Source organism: Pogonomyrmex barbatus, unplaced genomic scaffold (genome assembly GCF_055798465.1).
Source record: "Pogonomyrmex barbatus isolate J1 unplaced genomic scaffold, ASM5579846v1 scaffold9, whole genome shotgun sequence".
NCBI lineage: Eukaryota > Metazoa > Arthropoda > Insecta > Hymenoptera > Formicidae > Pogonomyrmex > Pogonomyrmex barbatus.
This window is the reverse complement of record NW_028297193.1, coordinates 5,175,416-5,198,879: the sequence shown is the minus strand read 5'-3', so window position 1 is coordinate 5,198,879 and position 23,464 is coordinate 5,175,416. Positions and strand designations below refer to the sequence as shown.

General features: G+C 31.4%; 1 protein-coding gene across 49 annotated transcripts in view; it reads right to left on the bottom strand.

Moving 5' to 3' along the window:
* The window catches only part of LOC105429033 (uncharacterized), a 222,470-nt gene that overhangs the window by 179,696 nt on the left and 19,310 nt on the right, over positions 1 to 23,464 (bottom strand). Inside the window, exon 7 of one of the 49 annotated variants that reach the window (XM_011641711.3) lies at positions 212 to 561. The exons of 44 other annotated variants lie outside the window; for them this stretch is intronic. In XM_011641711.3, the coding sequence (XP_011640013.1) occupies positions 263 to 561 (299 nt within the window). In that variant the 3' untranslated portion in view covers positions 212 to 262. Of the gene's footprint in view, positions 1 to 211; positions 562 to 1,653; positions 3,588 to 5,746; positions 7,232 to 7,938; positions 8,730 to 12,395; positions 13,210 to 23,464 lie in introns of those variants that run through there. 4 more of the 49 variants (XM_011641694.3, XM_011641687.3, XM_011641693.3 and 1 more) reach the window with 4 other exon arrangements.

The window sequence follows — 23,464 nt, the reverse complement described above, 5'->3', positions numbered from 1 at the left end:
GCAATCAATAATTCTAAATAAAAATTATGGAGGATCAAACCGTCAAAAACATCGCGCGTGGTTGGCTCAAGGAATAATGATTTCGAATTATTTAAATCTTCTAATCTTCTAGCTTCGCTCCGTGAATGGAAGAACATAATTGATTGATGAATGAGGATCGATTCGGACAATCGGTGTTGGTGACACATTAAATTTCGGGATCTTATCGAGATCGGGATAAAATATTGAATTTATTGTTGCAACGGTTGACGAACACACAGGATTAAACGACACGAGTATTATGTCGAATGTTGGACGGATGTTGGATGTCTTGAACCCAAACGACGCAATTTTTATGCCTCCTCCGTATGTGCTGCTGCACATTGGACGTTTTCTTCGAGATGAGATCGCAATAGGGACACTTGAAGCGAGGCGGCTGACCGCATTCGTATCTCAGATGTGTCATCAGGCTGCCCTTCTTGTTATACACACTCGGACAATTCGTGCAGGGAAATTGCACGCGTTTAGATTTCCGAGAGCGGTCGTTCGCGTTTCTCGTCAATTCGAAGGACGCATAGAAACCTGAAAATAAAAGTCGATATCAGAAGATTTCGCGTGATTTCTAAAATTCTCTTCGTTTCCGAGCTTCAACAAATCCGTCGCTGGATTAAGATAAATAAACACTGCTATAATAAGTGAGAAATAGAGCAGATTGATTCTTAAACTAATTCGACAATTGCACTATTATTTTCCTTAATTAATTAAACTAAATTAAATTCTTGTAAATTCATTACATCACTTATTATCACAATAGTATTCATCTTCCCAACCAAAATTCTATCACAAAGTAAAATAAATAATAATAAAGATAAAATAATATATTCTCTAAAGCACAAACTTGAAAATGTAATAGCGTTATATCTGCATTTCGTATATTTTTTGTATACAGTAAATACAACATATCGATGTACATAAATATTAAATCACAAATGCAAATCTTAATTAATAATTATAACTGCGTTAGTGTTAGTCCTCATGTACGTATATATACGCATTCTGCAAATATGCAATTTATTATGCAGTTACAATGCCTTTTAATCGGCAGATGTCCTGTACGTAGACCGTGTAACCTTCGTGCTTGCGGCGAATGTGTTTTTGAATGTTCGATGTTTTTTTAGAAATTAGATCGCAATAAGGGCACTTGAATCGAGGAGGTTGGCCGCATTCGTATCTCAAATGCGTGAGGAGGCTCTTCTTCTGTCCGAACGTGCTCGGGCAATTACTGCAAGGGTATCTTGGACAGGGATTTCTCACGTTGCCCCAGTAACGACGTCTGACGTTCTCTTTACGTTCTATTTCTAATACCGAAGACCAAGGTTCGTACATTCCTGAAAAGCATCATGTATCAATTAATATCGCACATCTTATCATGTAATACTACTAAAAACATATAAAAAGATAACATTAAAAACCAATTACTAAAAAAAGTTTACTCGCAAAAAAAAAAGGTATTTTGCAGGTTTCGAAAAATTTAGACCTTTAGTCTACAGCCGCTTAATTTTCATTTATTAAGCATATTTTTATTGTTATTAGGACGTTACATTCATTAGGAGAAATAAAGGAAATAAGGACTTCGGAAATATTTAGGAAAGATTGAGAGTTAGTACACACATATATAAAAAAAGAAAATTTATTTCAAACATTTTAATAACAAAACTTTCTTAAGAGAGAGAAATATAAAACCATAAATTATTCTGTACATAAATAATACGAACTCACGACTAGAACTCTCGATATTATAAATATATTCTAAATTATATGCTTTATATATTATTAAGGAGGAACCTGGTTTAAGACACTGAAAAAAATGATTTTCGCGAATTTATTTAATAAAAAAATTAGAATCGATTTTTTTCAAACTTTAGGGATATTTCATTACTATATTTATACCATATAAAAAAGTTTTAATTAAAAAAATTCAAGATAATTATATCATAATTAATTCAAAATAATTATGTCATAATTAATTAGTAATTGAAGCGCCTAGGTACTGAAATTATTAAATGACGAGAAAAATGGAGCCAGTAATTTCTGAAATAAACAAATAAAAAATATTGTTAATTTTCATATAATTGTATAATCAACAAACTTAAAAAAAAATGTATAAAATTGCAAAACTTTTTGTATTTAAAAATAAAGTGACAACTTTGAAAAAAAATTAATTTTTTTATAAAAATTTTATAAAAATTGTTTAAATTAATTTTTTTACAAATTTACAATTTGATTAATTCATTTAGGATGGTTAATAATAATTTAAATAAAGATGAAGTCGACTTTGGATGAAAATCGACAAATAGTTTTTTAAGTGCTTTATATTTTTAATTTTTCTATTATTTCAACTGAACAAAATATTCCAAAAAATTCGTCTACGAAAAAGTTAAAACAATAATGAAAAGTCACACTTATTATAATATTTTATATATATATATATATATATATATATATATATATATATATATATATTTATATATATTTATATATATATCGTAATCTAATTAATTAAATTATCACTGTCGATTATCACAAAATGAATTATAACCATAATAACGTATAAACATATCGAATAATAACCTATAACAATATATAAACATATTCGTTTTAACTAAAATCATATTATAGAAAAATTATTAATTGTGCAACAAGAAATCTGATTTGTATCTATCACTGACAAACGTATCAAACGTATTATTTTCTCTTTTGATGTAAAAACAAATTTTATCATATAAAAAAGCTTATTTCTTAAAATGCTATTAATATTAAACAGTCATAAAATACAACTTGAATGGCTTTTTATATCAATCTCGAAGCTATTACACTCAAGAGTCGAAAAGTATTAATTTTCAACTAATTACAATCGCAACAATCGTTAATATCTCAAATTATCCAAAAAAAAATATTCAACAAGATAAATAACTTTATGACTTAAGTTACGGGATTTCGCAATATATTCCTCCTATGGGCAGTTTGCTCTATTTTTCAATATATAATTATAAAAGCATGTAGCTTTAAGTTTGCGCAGCAATTTTATTAATCGTGCGGAGAATCCTCATAGAAATCTGCGCCTGGTCTCTTCATCATCAGCCTTCACCTTCAGCAGCGCACTCTCGACAACTGCTTATAGAGATCGATGATCTGCAACTTCTTGTCCTTGTGCATCCGTCGCACGTGAACATACATGTTCGACGAGAACTTGGCTTTCTTCGTGCAGTACGGACACTGATACCGCGGTTCCTTGCCGCACTGAAATTGGCAGTGAGTCTTCATATCCGAGAGCCGGGTGTAGCCGCTGTTGCATCTGGGACAATGAAACTTCTTCTTCACGATCGAACCCTGCACGACCACGCTGTGCCAGCGGGTCGTGGGGATGGGGGCCACGGCGGTTTCCCGACGACGTGTCGAGTCGACGTAAAGATACGTGTTGTCCTCCGTGTCCTCCATCGCGTTCAGATTGTCTCTTCGCGGCTGATAGGACTCCCCGGTCACGCCGCCACCCGGCATTACCTGGGGATGTATGTAAGACGACGGGTGTATCTGCCCGTAAAGCGGATCTAGAAAAAAAATCGAAAATTTTGGGCTGCAGTTAGTGGCGGCTAGCGAGATGGCCGGGTCTAAGTCACGACATCGGATAGAGAGAAACATTTCCGTCCATGCTCTTCGATCATCTACCACATAATCGAGACTCGCGGGAATCGAGCCTCGCGTGTATCACAGTCACACACAGAAATATGGATTACTACGAAATTAAATAAAAGTAGGGGGGTAGCCACTCCGTCGTAGACTCCTGGGACCGATCTGTAGACATCTAGGAAATACTGTGGAATGGTGTATCAAGCACAACGTTAAATTATTTATTTATAATGTTATTTATAAGTTTATTTGTAATGTGCGATTTAACACAAGATCAACGATAATATTTTCTACAAGTAATAATTAAGGCCTGCGCACAAAGACCTGGAACAAAGAAGCAGGAATAAATATTAAATTGTGGAAATCAAAAATTTGGAATAAAAATTAAATGTTACGCATAACAATAAATAAGTATAAAATCATATCTTATACTTATTTGTATTGTGCGTTTGGTCTTTATTCTGAATTTTTATTTCTAAAATTTAATATTTATTCCTATTCCTAATTTCATAATTTCCCCATTATGCCCAGGCCCCATTAAGTCCCATATTTTTATCGTAAATATTATTTCACGTACAAATGTGTGTACATGTGTACCTTCGAGAAGTTTTCTCGAAGTACAACGAGAGGTACATAAATCAGGTCAAATGCCATGACAATGTGAATAAAAAATTGTGAATAAAAAAATATAAAGAAATATCACAACTTATTAAGTAAGTTCTCATATGTGTGTCGGTTTGAAAGATGGCGAACGTCGTCGTCTCGCTAAAGGGCGAGGAGTTATTTGTTCAAGTCTATTATATATAGCGGAAGATCGCTGTGCATGCCGCGCACGTGCGCATACATGTTCGACGACACTTTCGTCCGTTTGCGACAGTAAGGGCATTCAAATTTCGGCTCCTGGCCGCACTGAAACCGCATGTGCTTCTTCATGTCACCCGGGTATTTGTAGCTCTTGCCGCACTTGGGACACTGATACCTCCGCAGTCCGTCCTCTCGCTGTTGCTGCTGCTGCTGCTTCGGCTTGGTCGCGTCTTCGGAAATTCCAAAACCTTCGGGTCCGTAGCAGTCGGACCCAAAAATATTGAAGTCGCCGAAACCGTCGTAATTACGATAGAGTGACGATAGAGCGTGAAGATCGAAATGGTGCTCCAACGACATCACGCCGAAACAATCGGGATTCTGCTTGTGCTGATGTTGAGTCACTCCTGAAAGAAAAACGACCCCCGGCGAGGATAAACTTCGATGAATTACATTTTGTGAAGATTTACATTATAGATTGAAAACATTCGGATTTGTTTGGCAGTAAAAACTGCTGATCACTCGGTGTATGATGTATGTGGAACTTTCTTTGGTACAACGCAGAAGGGACCAGGCATATTTAACATTTAAGTGCGTGCCTAATGAATGGTGTGAATTAAAAAAAGAATGGTTAAATGATTTATTTATTTCATACATTGTAACTTTTCGCACGTTACATGTTAGTAAAATTAGACTCACAGGCCACAGTCAAACGCATTTTCAGAAATTGCATTTCGTTCATGTTGAGACATTGTGAACAATTATATGTGGAAAACGATGATAATTTATGATAATTTTTGTATTATGTTTTTTTTGTATTAAGCGATACCGTTACATGCTATTGTAAAATTTTTTGGTCAATTTTCTACTGGTTACCTTGTAAAGACCAAGCAATTTCGTCGCCTAAATGTTTGAAATTGAAACAGAATTGAACAGAATTTTAAAACTACTGGTTAATTAAGTATAACTAATAAATTATAAATTTTTATGACATGAGTATTGAATACGAGAAGAAATAAAAAAAACAAGAATGAAAAATAAAACTTGCAGTATACATAATCATAATATTTTATATCTGTTATCAGTTTGAAAACGATTTTTCCTTAAAGATCTGATAATTTTAAATGACGGCGAACCTTGAATAATTAAATTATTAATCTTTTTATGCGCAGAAAGAAAAAATAATGAAACGGAATATAAATTTGTTCATTTAGAAATCAAAAGAGGAAATAAAAAAATTTTATTGACTTATATGCATAATAACATGGTAAAAAGATGATTGTGCATAATGCTTATTATCTTTATTTGCAAATAACATATAAAAACTGAATATAAAATCATAAGTGATGACAAACACGCATGTGTATACATAGATAAAGACAAAAACGCAAGTTAAGCATGATTAGAACGATTCACGAACATTCACGATTAATTTACGTTAATTTCTTACTATGCAATATATTTTCGCATTTTACAAAAAAAAAATCAAAATTAAATCAATCATGAATAACGTAATAAATACAATGCATAAAGACTTCGAGTAAATTTTATTAACACATATAATTGTGGAATGTTGAACTACTTAAAAAGAGTTTCGTTGAACAAAGAAACAAAAATTGTATTATTATATTTCATATTTTACGTTAGGAACATAAATGAAATGTTTCATAGAGAAAATAACAAAAATTTCGCTGAGAAATTAAAACGAACATAATAACTCCTTATTTGAAACATTTTTATGAATAATATGACAAATTTAATAATGATTAAGAATAATAGCGACTTCCTCTCGCTCGGTTATTAAATGGTAATCATCGCAATCTTGATTATAACCAAAAGAAATATTAGAACCAAAAATCGTCTTAATTTTACTCGTCTGTGGTGTAATCTATGCTGGAGTCATCGACGAATAATTCCTCCGGTGATAACTCTTGCTTTATCGATTTACGTTGCTTGTTCACGCAAAATCGCTGCTTATGACGTTCAGTGACGAATGATCCTCGCATAGTCTTGCCGCAGTCCAAACACGTTATCTTTTGCTTGCATTCGTGTTTCTGATGGTATCTCAGGGACTTTAAATACGCGTAATTACGGCCGCATTCCATGCATTTGTATCTACCAGCATCCATGTTAGTTTTGGACTTCGAATACAATAAGCATGTTAATTTGATGTGTCGATAGAGGCTAGTACGTCGTTCGAAAGTGGCACCACATTTGTATGGACATGAGTAACAATTTGTCACTTTCGTGATGCATTTTGTATCGGTCCAAGTCGGAGAGAGTTCATCGTCGCTGTTCTGACTATCGCTGACTATGGAAATAACTTCGAATCCTTCAGACTGTTTTTGATTAGTATCCACTGGAGGAGTTTGCGCAGTTATAGATTTACTTCTTGTCAGCTTACCCGTTGTATTCCTTGTACATCTACTCGTTGTAGATTTACTCGTTGAAGGCTCTTCATTGTTAAAGCCATGTAAAGTTGTACTCCTTGTACATCTACTCGTCGTAGATTTACTCGTTGAAGGCTTTTCATTGGTAAAGTCAGGTAAAATTCTTTTGCTTTTTTTAAATCTTCCCTTTGTTTTGTCTTTTTGATCTTCCTTTTGATTTTCCTTTTGATATTTCCTTTTGTTCTCCAATGATTTTTCTCGCTGTTCTTCTGATTCTGGCTTTAGTTCCAGTTCTAGTTTTTCTCCCTCCGATGATATGCCCTCCGCCAGCAGCCTTTCCAACTCCTCTGTTGATATGTCTGTCTTGATTGCCTCTGTAACATGATGGCGAAGAAATGCTTTAAAAACGAAATGAGAACAAAAGTATTTAACATATCACCGACAGAGTAGACAAAATTCTTTTTATCACAAATAAGAAGTTATCATAACTAGTCGGCGATACAATAATCAAAGAAAAAATTAAGATAAACAAAAATTAAAGATGCATGCAAGCCCATTGTAGCCATGGAGAATATATGAGGAGAAAAACAGTCGATACGGAAATGGTTTTTAAAAAATGTAAAACAATCATTATAGAAATATTTTATTACCGTATAAATGTATGCATCAATGCGCTTTAATATCGTAATAACATCTGTTTTAAAAGTTTCACATTCGGTATAAAATATTCAAATATAAATACAAGAGAAATTATTAGTTTGAAAAAATTGAGAAGAATTGACGTAGTTCCCTTAGCATTTCAATCCTCGATTTCTATCGCTGTGGTTTTGAATAAATAATCTGAAAACAGAGAAGCACGGATCAGAAAGAGTATTGTTCATCAAACAGACAGTATCCGAAGAAAGAGAAGATGCGAATCTGTAAGTGAGAAATTGAATAAACGAATTAAACGTCGATAAACAAATCGTTTTCCTTGAACGCTGAACAAAAACGTGATGTCGTTGAGATGTCGTTGGATGTTCCTGTGAAAATCCAGGAACTTGTGCTTAAATGGGATAAAAAAAAAAGACAAACGACAAAATATTCGTTTTAGAAATATTCGATATTATAATTTATGTACATATTTATCATCATAACGTATCACAATAATTCTTTGACTTGGTATTCAGTTGCACTATAAACGACACGCGTTTATAAAGCAACGCGTACCGCATTTCCGCCTATTCACACAGAGATGTCTCAACGGAAAACTATCCTGAAAGACATTAACAGAGTCTCAAGATGTATCGATATAAAACGTTCAAAGTTTTTCATGGACTGAACGCGCTAGAAATGTTATTCCATCCGTTCACTTTGCAAATTTCGAAATTCCTTCGATTGGTCTGTTTATCGCCGGGAAACGCCGTTGAATCCGGGTCGTTGGGGGGGTACCAATACTAAAGAGAAAGGAGATTGCGCTGCTTGTTCCCGAAATATCTTCCGGTCGGAGTGTCGTGTGAACACAGTTCGGGATACATCACGCGCATTAGCAAAGTTGAAAGTTGCACGGGGCTCTCTGACGGTGTCGCCGTAGGCTGCTGCTGTGCAGAAACGTCTTGCCGCAGACGTTGCACTTCTGCGTGCGGCCGCACTCGTGTCGCACGTGGAAAATGAGATGCGACTGCTTGGAATAGCAGGCGCCGCACTGCGTGCAAGAGAACGGCCTGATCTTTTGCGACTGGTGACAGGTGGACCTGGGGTTCCAGTAACAGGAGCTCTTCTGATGGCTCCTCAGGTGGCCGGACTGCGTGAAGCCTTTGCCGCAATATTTGCAACTATACTTCCTCTTGGTGCCTTCGCCGCGCGTCGAACCGTTCGTGCCTAGCTCCAGCTCTGCAACACGATTAACCGTTCCGTCAGTCAAGACTGCGTTCAAGCGTTTCAGCGAGCAGACACAAAATTAACGAAGCGATTCTCTCTGACGAAATACGTTTATTTGCGACTCGTGGGTTACAGAGGTAAGTATTTAATTGATTTCAATCGTTTGCGGTCAGAAGCAATCTCAAGTAACACGTTTGTACTTCACATTTGTTCGATCAGTTTTTTTCTTTTTTTTCGTGATAAAAAATATTTATAAAAAAAAAACTTTTAGAGATTAGATCTTAAAGATTTAAATAATAAATAAATAATTAAGGGTATAAGCAATATCTGCGATATTTAAGAATTTATATTGACCGCAAAAGATCAAGAATTTTCTAACAAAAAGCTGTAAATTGAATCTCATGCGTACAAATAAACTAAATAAAATGGTCCGTTACGTAAGATAAATTGAAAAAATATAATATTTGCGTGTTTGTTCTCCTGCGATGTTTTGCATCAGGAGAAGGAGAATACGATGCCACTTAGTCCCATATTGGCTGTTAAAATATTTCGATTTAATGTGCACAGCGTATTAGTGGTGGAATTGTTATGTTAGAACATAAAAATATCTTATTATTTTAATTTATTCGCATGTTATATACATATAAAAAACGGCAATGAAATTTCAGGAAAATAAAATAGACTTTATTTCTAAAAATAAAAATATTTATAAAACGCATGGTACTTAGGTAAAATAAGGAAGAGCTTGGCATCACACCAATTTATTTTATGACAAGGACTGTTAAAAAAAACTATCTCGATAAACCGTAGAAATAAACACAGCAATAAAAATTATGTCGTCAAATGACACATGTCATCAAATGAATAACATCTAAACAATGTTAATCCTAAAAAACTAACAAGACCAATAAACGCAGAGAAAAATCTTAAGCACTCGCAGTTATTTCCAATAAAGCAATCCAATATTCCCACAATATCCTCACACATTTACGTAGTACAACAACTAGTTCAAGTAATTTCATATAGATTTCACGTCAATCACGATGTAATGCTTGTCACGCGGAAATTTGTACTTGCAAGACACTCTTTTGTGTCTAATCAAGCCGTGTGATTGCAGAAAAGTTTTGCCGTAATTGCATTTTAGAGTTCTACCGCAGTCGTAACGCATATGTCATATTAGGGAACTCCGCCTCAAATACGAGGCAATGCATTTGGAACACAAGAAGGATTTCGACCTCTGTGCGAGGTAGCACTCGGAACTCGAGTTCCAATAGCAGCTCCTCTTCTGATGGCAGTGAAGAAAGCGCTCATGGATAAAGTTCTTGCTGCAGTACTTGCAGGTGTAAATTCTCTTGACGGACGTGCGGAACTCTATAACACAATAATCAACATAATTGGTTGTTGGTGTTGGTATTCCAACTGAATTTGTTCTCACGTGATGCTCCAAAACCTCCAAGAATCATGAGAGATCGCGATTAAATCCGGCGCTTGACGATGCTCATTGATAATAATAACAATAATGAAGAATAAAGTGAAGTAATCTCGAAAATACAATTAAATTATACATATAAACGGAATAATTATTTTTCTTTTTATATATTTTAATTTTGTATACAATGTAAAATTTTATGAAATCACAAAATATAATTTTACGCCATGACAAATAATAACTAAACTTTGCGCAGTCTACATTGTATAAATATAAAAAATATATAAAATATATTATATATATAACTATATAAAATTCAACTATATAAAATTCAAAATATTACACAAGTAAAGATTATTTCATATCATAATAAAAACATTTTTGTATTTCGCAAAAAAAAAAATCGGAGTATTATTAAAAAAACTAACAAAAAATATTTAACTTATAAAATTTAAATTGTTATATCACGACTGCAACACAAAAACAATAAAATACAAAAAAAAAATAAAATATAAAAAAAACGTATTTAACTTGTAAATTTAACGAATAATAGTTTCTAAAAATAAAAAACTTAATTGTCTTATAATATTGTTATATAATATGTAATGTGATATAATATATAACGTTATAACTTAAAAATGCATTTCAATGTTTTTACAGTTTAAGCAACGTTTTTTATGTTTTATACTTTCCGCATTAAAAAAAAAAAGAAAAAAAACAAAAAAACAACAAAAAAGAAACAAAACTGTAACTTCAAAATGTGTTTCGAATGTTCAGTATTCTTATTGAACAATGTTTTTTATGTCTACAAAAACTCGACCGATAATTAAATTTCTTCTTACATTTCATACAAATATATGTTTTTCCGCAATCGTTTGATTTATGAGATTTTAGTGTTCGAAAATTTGTAAATATTTTTGAACACTGAGAGCAGATATATTCTTCTGCTTCATTTTCGCATCTTCGTTTAATTTTCTTGATATCTTCAGTCTTTATCTTCATTTTTGTATTATTGTCTTCTAATTGTTCACTTTCTGCTTCCAAATCTTTAACCAAATCTTCCATTTTTATTAACTTTATTTCTAGCTGCTTAAAATACTCATTTTGTGTTTTTTGGATAGTGTCTGAAATCAGAATGAATCAAAATATTATTAAAATTGCATAATAATTATTTCAATTCTATAAACATAATAAAGAATTTCTACTACATATGTTTGTTAAACAAAAAATATTCGCAGTTTAACAAGTTAATATACATGAATATAAGAAAATATATAATTTTTATATCCTTTTTAGTCTTTTTTTGATCATCATTTAAGAAATAAAAATAAAAATAAGAATTTAAAAATATATATAAAATAATAATTACTAAAATTATTCTTAAATTAATATCTAATTAATATCTAAAATATGTTTTCTGACATGCACATAGTGCTCTAGCAATTAAATATACATTCCATTTCTAAAATACATCAAACTTTGTAACCCATACATTGCATGCTAAATTATAAGAAAAAAAAAATGATAATATAAATTCCAATAACATTAAAGAATTATTTTTAAAACATATGTTCTATTTATTAAAAATCATAATGCAATAAAAAAAAGATATTTAAATAAATAATAAAATATTTATATCATATCATATAATATTTATTGATAGTCAAAAACGAGTTGCCTAGAAACACTAATATTACAAAAGATATAAATAATTTTCTAAAAAATAATAATTAGATAATTTCAATATAAAATTTTATAATAACATATTAATATAGACATTAATAAAAAATTGCATAACTTTTTCAACAGTTCCAATTTTCAATCATTGCTCTTGTTAAGTTGAAATATCGCAATCATCTAAAATAAAAGGATAGCAATATTAATGGGTTATTATCGTATACAACACTATAAAAACATAAAAGTTATAAATATAATTTGAAGTTAATTTAAAGTAATAATATAATTTGAAGTTTTTACAATAATATAAAATAGTTGTCTTATTATAATTATTATAAATGTTCCTTTTTTTTTTGAAAAAACGATATGATCGATAAATTATATCTTGAAATTAAAATTATTTATCTTATATATACATTTATCTTATATATACATATATTGTTTAATATTTTGTAATATATATTTGTATATATCATGTTGTTTTGCAATCAAAGAATAAAATATTGTATGAAATATTCATGAAATTATTTTTGCAACAGGAGAGAAAAGGAATAAAAAAGAAAATAAAGAAATACAATCTGAGTATGTAATCTTTATTTCCGTGAAAAATTGGAACATGAAATATTCATAAAAAATATATATAATACGATCAAATACATTCGCATAGCTTTGAATTTTAACTTCTTCCCCTACTTTATTTTCTCTGAAAAAGATATTTAATATAAATAATTGATATAATGCTCTTATACCAGTCTTTGTAATAATATCGATTGTAAAAGTTACAGTCTTAAGATAGTCTTGGCAAGAACATAGGCAAGATTTTATATTTATTAACGATCCATAAGCTTCTCACTCATCCTACGGCAATAATTACAAAAACGTAAAATTGTAAAAGTGTTATCAAATTCATACATACAATTTGATAATCATCATTTTACAACTTTATATGTTTCACATATGTACATACACGACGTAATCTTTTTCGAAATAATTATAAATAAAAAGACCGCAGCATCTATCTGTTATCTTGATCGACTATCAGAAAGAGATCCTCGCCCTTGTGTTTACGTCTAATGTGCGTGTAAATGTTTGGCGGATGTTTGCTCTTCAAATCGCAATATGGACACTGGAACTTTGGTTCGCGACCGCACGCAATACGCAGATGCGTATCTAGCGTACGCTTGTTCTTGTAGCCCTGCGAGCATTTTGGACACACATAATTCCTCGACTCCATTTTATTGATGCTGCGCCGTTTCTCAATCGAGAAGGACGGGTCCATAAAGCAGCCTCTGGTCAGATGGCTTTTCAGATGAGATGTCGTCGGGTACGGACTGTTGCAGAAACGGCAACGGTACTCGCTAATGTAATTACTGTCGAACGATGATGCTGCAACAGACAACGACGAGGATTGAACGGAAGAATACAGGAATCGATATTCGTCGAGATCTCTAACTACTAAACTTGAACAAGAAGAATAGAACATAGAAGATGACAAGAGAGCCCTTGGTCCACATGCTCGAAATATCTGGAAGATGATCTCATTTGTGCTGATTAGTATCGAGTAGATTTTATTCGCCCATTAAACCATAAAGAAACACTCAATTTGACAATTTGACAAATTTATTTTGATGAAAGTTTATTCATTTATTCAGTCATACAAGACAAGATATTTTTATTTACTATAAAACCACCAATGACAATAATGTAATAAAAAAATAACATAGATTAATTAATTTTAGAGATTTGTCCTAGTAATTAATTTTTTATTTTTCAATACTAAAACAGATTATTTTGCATGTTATTCTCTTATCGTTTTCTCTTTCGAATATTAATTTTATATGAATATATCTAATCGTCCCAAGTCACAATGGGATAACATAATACTGAATATTAATGTATATATTAAAAAAAAAAATTTCACAGTTTATTTTTTAATACTGCATTTCTCAGGAACATAATTTCATACAATATTTATTTGGAATATCTCACAAATGGTTATGAAAGTTTATAACCATCTAAATCAAATAGGAAACAAAATTACAATTAACTATATAACTAATATAATATTATTATACCAATCTAATTTTTTGAATTACTTTAAATTGTTTGATAATTACTTTCAACATAGGAATAAATACTTAATAAAACTACTAATACTTAATAAAAAATACATACTAAAAATCAAAATTTGTCGAAAACAGCAAATATTTATAATTTAATGACTAATAAATACAATGAAATATTTTACGTATTCTTTAATATAAACTTAATTATTGTGATACTAATAAATTAAAGAAAATGAATCAATAATTATTTTTAAATTTTAAATTTTAAATAAAAAATGTGAAATGTAATTATTTTAAATAATATTAATTTATATTATTCAATTTCAAAAAACGTTTATTTAGAAGAAGTTTATTTATATCGTTTTGACAATTATTTAACAAAAAATTACAAACTTTAATCTCATATAGTCCTATATTTGGCAAATAAAAAACTAACAATTACTTTTTTCGAAAGTAAATAACAATAGTTAATATTATAAACTAAATTATTTTCAATATTCATGTTTATCATTTAAATACAAACAACTACAATGCTTCTGTTACAAAAGACGACTTTTTAAATCGTTGGTAACTCATTAAAAAAAAAAAAAAAAAAAAAAAATCAGCATGTTATTATGAAAATATTTGATAATTCAATTGCTCCAAAATGATATTTTCTAGAAATAGACTAATGTACAGAGCCGTCGAGTCGCAAAAAGTATCGCTTTTTAGTACTAAATAATGGAAATTTAATTGTCATCTTGCTCGAATGTGATGTGCATGGTAGCATATGCGATTTAAGAAATACATAGTTAAGAATTCAATTCCCGGCCTCGAGGTCGATCACGTAAATCTTGTGGCCTACGTGCTTGTGCTTGATGTGAGATGACATGTTAGACCGTTGCTTCGTCCGATAACGACAGTATGGACACTGAAATCTAGGATTCTTGCCGCATTCGTACTTTAAGTGTCGCCACAGGGCGTTCCTCTGCTTGTAAATCTTGCCGCAATTCTTGCAGATATGAGCCTGCAAAGGTTGCTGCTGCGGCACCACTTGCTGTCGCTGCGAAAACGATTGCTGTTGCCGCTGCTGTTGCTGATGCTGCGGTTCGGACATCTTCTTCCAGTCAGGCAGGGCCAAAGTCTCATGTAGAGTCGAATATTCGGTCCAGTATGCTGTAAGCAGGCCCGAAACGAAACAAACGTGTAAATTTTGCGATCTGCGAACAATCTATGTGTCTCGCGATTCACCTGAGCATGCAAGGTCTCTCTCTTTTTTTTCTTTCTCTGATCCTTTTACGCGATCTTCCAGCGGTTGACTATACTACGCTCTACGAATATTCCCTAAAGCTAAATCATTGTCGTAAACAACATTAGATAAAATAAAAATAGCCATGATTAAAACAATTAAATGATTTTCATGATTTTCGGTAAATGGGAAACTCAATGTGTTGAGATCTTCGTCAGACGTGGCGTCATATAAAATCTTCCATGAAGAGTTATTATGGAAACGTTCTTTTAATATTTAATTGTTTGTAATATCTTAGAAAAATGTGTTATTATTTATAGCTTTTTTTCAAAATCTTTTTAAGAAAAGTTTATCTTTGAAAAACGAACATTCTATATAACAAATATATTTAAAGAATAAGATAAAAGAACGTAAAATAGGATGATTATTATGTGGATTTTTGTTAGATTAATAAAAGTTGAAAATATTATTCTCCATGATGAGCTAATTATGCAAGTTAATAATGACTATTCGCGTACAATCGCAAACGAGAACATTCAATCATGTCAAAAGCGTCAAATGCAGCAACGCAAAGAAATTAATTTGCATAATACATTACGTAGATTATACAATCAATTTATTAATATGCCAAAATACATTATACAAAATATGATATTAACATCTAATGTATATTTTTTTCAAAAATTTTTTTCATGTTTTTACCTTTTATATATTAAATCCATTTTATCTAAAGAGAACACTGAAAATATTTTCCAATATATCCTTTTATATCAATTTTTTCTTGATACATAAGATATTATTTTTAAAAAATTCAAATGAAAATAAAATTATGTGTAATGAATATATTGAATAATGAAAATAAATTAAACCAACTTTCAACAAATTAACATAATGCCTGGATAAAATAATACAATTTACCTCTCAATAATATAATAAACAAAAATAAGTATATAACATTTCTTAAAAAGTGTATAGATATTCCACTGTAGGTTCGCTGAAAAGTAGAAATTTCTCGCGATAAAGATTTGGCTTAAGACTTGACAATTCGAGATCATAAAATAAAATCTAGGGCGATCATTGAGGCGGATACACGTGCACCCTCATCATGTGATCGGTGAGAGTGTCGGGCCTGGAGTAAACTCTTCCGCAGTGCGGACAAACGCACTTCAATTTGGTCGGTCCGCAAGCGTACTTGGTGTGCCTGCTCAAGGAGGACAGATTCTTGTAACGTTTGCCACATTCCGGACACTGATGCTCGCCGTTGCCGATCAGCACATACGACACGTCTGCAACGAAACACAAAACGAAGAGCCGTCAGTCACCGCGAGGATCGGAGGTTCAGCCCCGTGGACCGTAATTATCCCAGGAACCGGAAGTAGGATGCGCAAAGATATTCATATCTTTTCTTATTTTTTTTCATTCTTTGAATTTTCCGAGGAGGAAATCTAAGCACCTTTTTTCGAATAAGATTTTATGAGATAATTCATTAATTAGATAGATTTTTGAATAGACTCGTTAAGATAAAAATCCTCACGTTATAGACGTGGTTCACCGGAAGTAGGATGCGCAAAGATATTTATATCTTTTCTTATTTTTTCATTCTTTGAATTTTCCGAGAAGGAAATCTAAGCACTTTTTTTCGAATAAGATTTTATGAGATAATTCATTAATTAGACAGATTGTTGAATAGACTCGTTAAGATAAAAATCCTCTAGTGAAATCTCTCTGTCTCACGTATTCATCTAAGATTTTTATTCAGAACAGTAAAATTTACTATAATCTAAAACCAATAATATAAAAATCCAATCAAAAAACAGCATGTATGTTCAAAATTATACTATTATTATTATATATGTATACCTACATAAAAAATTACCCGAGCGTGCTATAGTGCATTCAAATATACTATATCAAAAGAAAAAAAAATTTCAGTTTTACACGGTATTTATTTCTTCATTGTTCTTTAACCAAAGTGCTAAATAATATTAAATTTTTTGAAAAACTGTTGTGCTTTACTTTAATTTTAATAAAATGTGCATTAAACGAATTCTTATGGTATACCCATGATCGAACTGCAACAACCATCTCCACACCGCAACCGCACAACTAAACGAGATAGGAATAATAAATTACTTTGATTATATATCACTAATTAAAAAATGAAGTGTTACTATGATACAATTATATTCGCAATTTTAAAAATGGAAGATGATCCACATTTTCAAGTTACCTGAAAGACAATTACTTTTAGTTCAATATCATAGTAATTAAGTTAGCAAGTTCAAGTCCTATTATTTATATAAATCATTTTTATTCTTCCATTTCTCTTAAACAAATTTAATTTAACTTTAATTTGGTTTGCGATTTTAAAAACAAAGATCACTATGCATTATAAATTTTTAATTATCGCAATATTTTTAGTTTATAAATTTTATATGCTAAAAAAATAAACACACGCGTTAAGATTAAAATTAGAAAAATATAATAAAGATATAACAAGACAATTAGATAGAAAAGGATGATTTTAAAAAAATCTAATGGATAAGAATTGTGTGTGTATGGTTAAGAAAGAAAGAACTTATGTAATGTCACTTTTTTATTGAAATATTATAGAAATTTATAAAGTCCGATAAGTAACAACATGTGGAATCAATATCCAACAATAACAGTAATATACCCATGTCATATTTTTTATAGGGCAGTAACCCCATACTTGTTTTGTACACGTAATTTGCATAAATAACATATCTGCGCATATTTCATAGCCTCAAATATAACATATGACTCAGGAGTCATCGTACACACATACATAACATACTTCTCTTTACACATAAATCGATACCTCTGCGATAAAATTATACTTCTAAAAAAAATTCTTACAATTCTAAGCATTTATCTTTTAAACAAAACTGTACTCAATTTTTAAATAACTTTCTGTACTTTTATATTTAATTTTTCACTCGCAAGAAAATTTTTTAAAATTCCAATGCGCTGAGTTGTTGTAAAAATTTTCATAGTAAATCATTTTACGATTCAAAATATTCAAAGACAAATATTCAAAGACTGCGATTATTTTCATAATAAAATGAAAAATATTTGTTCATATGGAAAGATATAAAAAGATAAGAAAGCAACAATTGCATACGTCCAAATACTGTCCAAAAAAGCTAATAAACATTCAAAAATATTCGTTTAATTCATTGACACTTATATTTTCTTATACATAGTGAAGATAAAAAAAATTTTATTTTTTAATATTTTTTTTTCAAAATAAGTTATATTTAAACAAAATTTAAAAGATTTAGTAAGAACAAAAATAAATGATTCATTTCTTATTCGCAGATGATTTTATCATTCCTAAACAACATTTTTTTATATATTAATCCATCTATACATTTCTATATTATTTCATAATCATATACTTATATAAAATAACTTAAACATATATATTGCACTAGAAAAATAGGAATATTAATCATTTGGCATTTGTGGCTAGGTGATTTGGTAATTCACCCCTAAAACACGCAGATATGCGTGTACATATAGTCATTTATTTCATTTAATCTTCTTAATGTGCGTAATTTGAATTTTCTAATACACGTAGGAAACAATGAAACCCTTCTTTAAAAAGAAGTCTACTTGAGCATTTATATATTACTGAATAAACTAGTCTCGGAACGCGCATATGATAGAAGATTTATTAAAAATATGTCGAACTCATTATATACTACGATAAAATCTCTCTATTCAGATAAATCATACTTGTTATCCGAAAACGTAAACAAGATCTATAAATTGTAACAAATTAATTAATATTTTTCAAAAGATTTTCAGAATATCTAGAATTTCTAGAGAAAATCATAAGACATTAAACGAGAACTTATACACGAGAATACTTGTGTTTCGAGATTCAATTGCTAAATACTTCCTTTAAAAATTATTCTAATAACCACAAAAAAGTATTAATAATTCATAAACTGTGAATAGTTCCATACACAATAACTAATCCTATCAATCCAATATAGAAAAATCCTTTGGTATTCCTTTGGACAAACAAATCAAAGCGAATAACATGATTAAAATATAAAGCTTTACATTAAACAATGAAAATGTAAACTAAATTTATCTGCTTAGTCTAAAAAAAACCCGTTAAAAAGAAAAAAAAATTTATTACAACAGGACCAAAATCAACTTGATCGCTCTAAGTAGAACTTAAAAACTCGCTCGCATATCACGCTGAACAACAGTTTACACAAAAGTAATCCAGCAGTTTATAATCTTTCAGGTTCAAATCTGTAAAATCACTTACGTATATATATATATATATATATATAAAAGTTACATTCTTCTATAAAAATATAAAATCCCCCTTAAGAGCATAGAGCAAGGACATTCCTTTTCGGACCAACCGCAATTACTTTCGCAGCTCGATCGTTGTTCTCAAAGGTAGCCACAAACGGTTCATCGTCAACAGCCGGCGATGATCTGCGAAATTGCTCTCTACACGCCGAAGGAGATGAGGCACAGCCGCGGTTATTTAGCGACGGAGCCCCCGTGGATGTTGAGAATATGCTGCTTAAGGTGATCCGGCCGGCAGAAGTACTTGCCGCAGAGGGTGCAGGTGAAGGTATACCGGGATCCGAGGCGGCCGCACTCGTATCTGGAGTGTCGTGTGAGAGAGGATCGCGACCTGTACCCACGTCCGCACATTACGCACCGAAATCGCAGTTCGCCGTCGCCGCCACTCAAGACGATCTCCGTCGCGGGGCTGGCTGCAAGCATACAGGGGGAGGCCTTTTACATCATAAGGGTTCCTACCGGACGCACGAGACGAGCCCCTCTCTCATCAGCAAGCCGCGGGACGCTGGTCGAGATCTGGATTTGCGCCCCCTCCCAACCCCATTCTCTCTCCCCCTCTCGATCGTCGAAGAAAAAGCTTGAACCAAGCGTGTGGACAATACTGAATCAAGCTCGCTCCAAAGGAAGACTGCGCAAAAGCTCCCTAAGCCCGGTTCCGGTCGCATCTAATTTGTTTCCCCCCCCCCCCTCCGTAAATTAATCTCTATCAAAGAGTAGATATATTAAAAAATAATTTAACATTTACATTTACATTTTATCGTTATAGTTATAAAAACTTGAATTCTTATTATTCATGAATTAACAATGAAGAGAAATCTTTAGAAAGTATAGTGAAAATTCTCAATTTATTTTCTTCAATTTATATCTTTGATTATTCAAGAAAAAAGCATTTAGATGTCTCTCTCTCTCTCTACGAATAATTGATACGTAAAAACCGTAGAATAACGCCGCTACACGTAAAAATTGCGAAAAAATATAACACATATTTATACGCCCGAGTACATCTCGTTAAGTCTCCTGGCATCTCCTTGTGCACAGTCTTCATTATTTTGGGCTGTTGTTATTTACATGCTGCACCAAAATGAACTGCCTTTTTTTTATTAGTGCATCCATTTTTACACCCGTGATGTAATTAATTAATTTCAACCCAACGTAAAATATGCCTCCTTGTATAGTTCCACCCAACACACATCCGCGGCGAACGAACGTTACTTTACTAGCCAAAGTTACGCGATCAATGATCCGAAAAACGTGGAGATGGATCTCCCTCCGACGAGAGTCACTCGAGATTTATCTCCTTTGAAATGCCGCTTTATTTTATTCGACACGCTGGACAATCACGAAGCTTACGTTCAGCTGGATGACAAGACTTTCAGCATGCAATACACATCAACCAACAATCATCACTGATGCTTCGTTTATTCCATCGTTAATCGGATACTGACAGTTATGTATATACAACGCTAGTAGCACGTACCAGATGCTACTCGTGGTTAAAGGGAATCTATTTAAATCGTTTTATTAATATTATATGAATATATTTATGTGGATTATATTTATGTGCATACTGTTAAAAAAGTGCGGAGTTTGACAGATCGAGTTTGATTATCAAATCGAATTTTATATTTTTTTTTCTCGTTTTTATTAATGTATGACATTTCCATTACGTGTTTAGACAAATAAGAAATATTCAAAAAATAAAATATATCATCGAACAAATATTCTATAATCGATCATATTCTCATAATTACCGAAACAATGTACAAAAATTTATTTATTAAATATCAATTTTAAGAATATTTCCATTGAAGTTACAACTTTGAGAAATTATAAAAATATACATATTAAAAAACAGGTGCAAAGCCACCATTGGCAGGGGAAAAAAAAAGAAAAAAAAAAGAAAAAAAAAAAGAAAAAAAAAGAAAAACGAAAAACAAAAGACGGTGCCTTGAATGAAATTGGACAGTTTCCAGGATCGAAAAACAATAGTAGGATCCCACTTTCACATTTTTGAAGGAGAAATTAAACAAGAAAATTTCATCGTAATTAGTCATAAGATTTTTACTACCGATTTTCATTCGTCTCTCTGTGCTACAAAAATTTACGATTTCCAAAACTTGTACAGTATTCGAACATCTTTCTCAGTAAATTGCTGCTGTTGTCGCTGCTGCTGCTCTTGTCGATGTCGCTGTTCCTGTCGCTGATGAAAATCTGCCTCCAATTTCTGTTTTTCAGAAAGACAGTCGGCGATATGTCCTCGCAGACCGCTTCGATACTTGTAGCTGCGACCGCAATTTGGACAGGAGAGTCTGCAGTAACGTGCAGTGGGTTGCCGATGCACCCCGGTGGATTGTGACCAATACAACGTGGCAGCTGCAAGCATCATCGGCCAACTAATCACCCCGAAGATAAATAATGCGCGGACGCGATGCTCAAATTTCAAAGATTCTTTTCGAGAATTTTGTCACTCTACACGTCATATTTCTCTGAAAAATCTGCCTTCTTCTCTTTCTCAGATTATTTTCTGTGCACTGCACTTATATTCTAAAAAGAAAAATCCAAAGTATCGCTAAATTTTCGTTTTACGCAAATTTTTTTGTTAAATAATGTAAATAAGTTTATTTTGCATGTAAATTAAACGTGACTTACTTTTTCCCAAAGAAATTGTAAAATATTTCGAATACTTCAAAAAAAAAAAATATATATATATATATATATACTCGATGGTTGATTAAAATATTGAAATGTACTCACAAATTTTTATAAAGTTTAATAACTCTAGCAAAATCAATGTCTAATTCTTTACTATTTTTTTATGAAATTTAAAAATTTGATATTACAAAAAAGTTTAAAATTACTAAAAGTTTAAATTACATTAAAGTTAGTAAACCTACATTTATCTTACAATCGCAACGAGAAACAAGAGCTGAAAAAACTGGATGTAGGGATTACGCAATAAAGAAAGATTAGAATTCTGTTCAAAAAATCGTTTATTTATTCTTCTTTACTCTGGTCCATCGACTCGTCGAATTCGCATTTGTAGATGTCAGAAAATACGGCTGGATGTAGATCGATATGAAAGCGCACAAGAATCTTCGAAGATGTAAAGGAATATCTCCTCATGGATATATCGGCCTTACATTAATCTTGTTCGAAAAATTTACTGACCATACGACTAACAATAATAAAAGAAATAAAACTAAAAAAATAAAAATATTAATAAATATATTAGGTTGACGAGGAGAAACGAGCGAGAGAAAGTAATATGACGATAATTTCCTCAGTTTCTCAAATCTAAAAGATGGATTTTACAACTGAAGATATTAACGTTATATTACAGCAAAAAATCGAAGCTAGATTTGACGACGGCAAAATAGGCCCCTTGTACAACCGGAGAGCAATTATATATTTTAAATTTATTTGCCTACAACTATACTAAAAACTAAATGATTTTTATAAAACGAGAAAAAAATTGAATTAATTAACTTTCTATTAATTCAGAAATTCAATTTCATTGTTTTCGATCATTCCGATGATTGAATTTCAAAAATAATTTCGCAATCTATAAATAATAAAAATGAAAGTTTTGTATTATATAGCAAAGAGTAATTTTGTAATTAAAAATTATGAGAATCTCCGAACATCATATCGCATTCGTAAATTGTTTGAAGTTTTACACCTCCAAAGTAATGTGAAAAAAAAAAAAACATCATTGGAACACATACGCCTGGTTAACTTTTCGTAGAAATAGATCATTTATTGTAACAAAAATTGGCGGTTAATGCCATTTGATTTACCGATTTACAACAATGTTAACGCCGATTATACTCCCGAAAACAATTCACCGAAAGTTTTTAACAATTATAAATTTGGACATTTACAGAATATCATGCGCAGTAATAATTATATAAAATACTATCATCCTTAACATTTTCAAATGTAACAAAATTTTTTGTTAATAAAAAATTTGAATTCATTAACTCCTGTA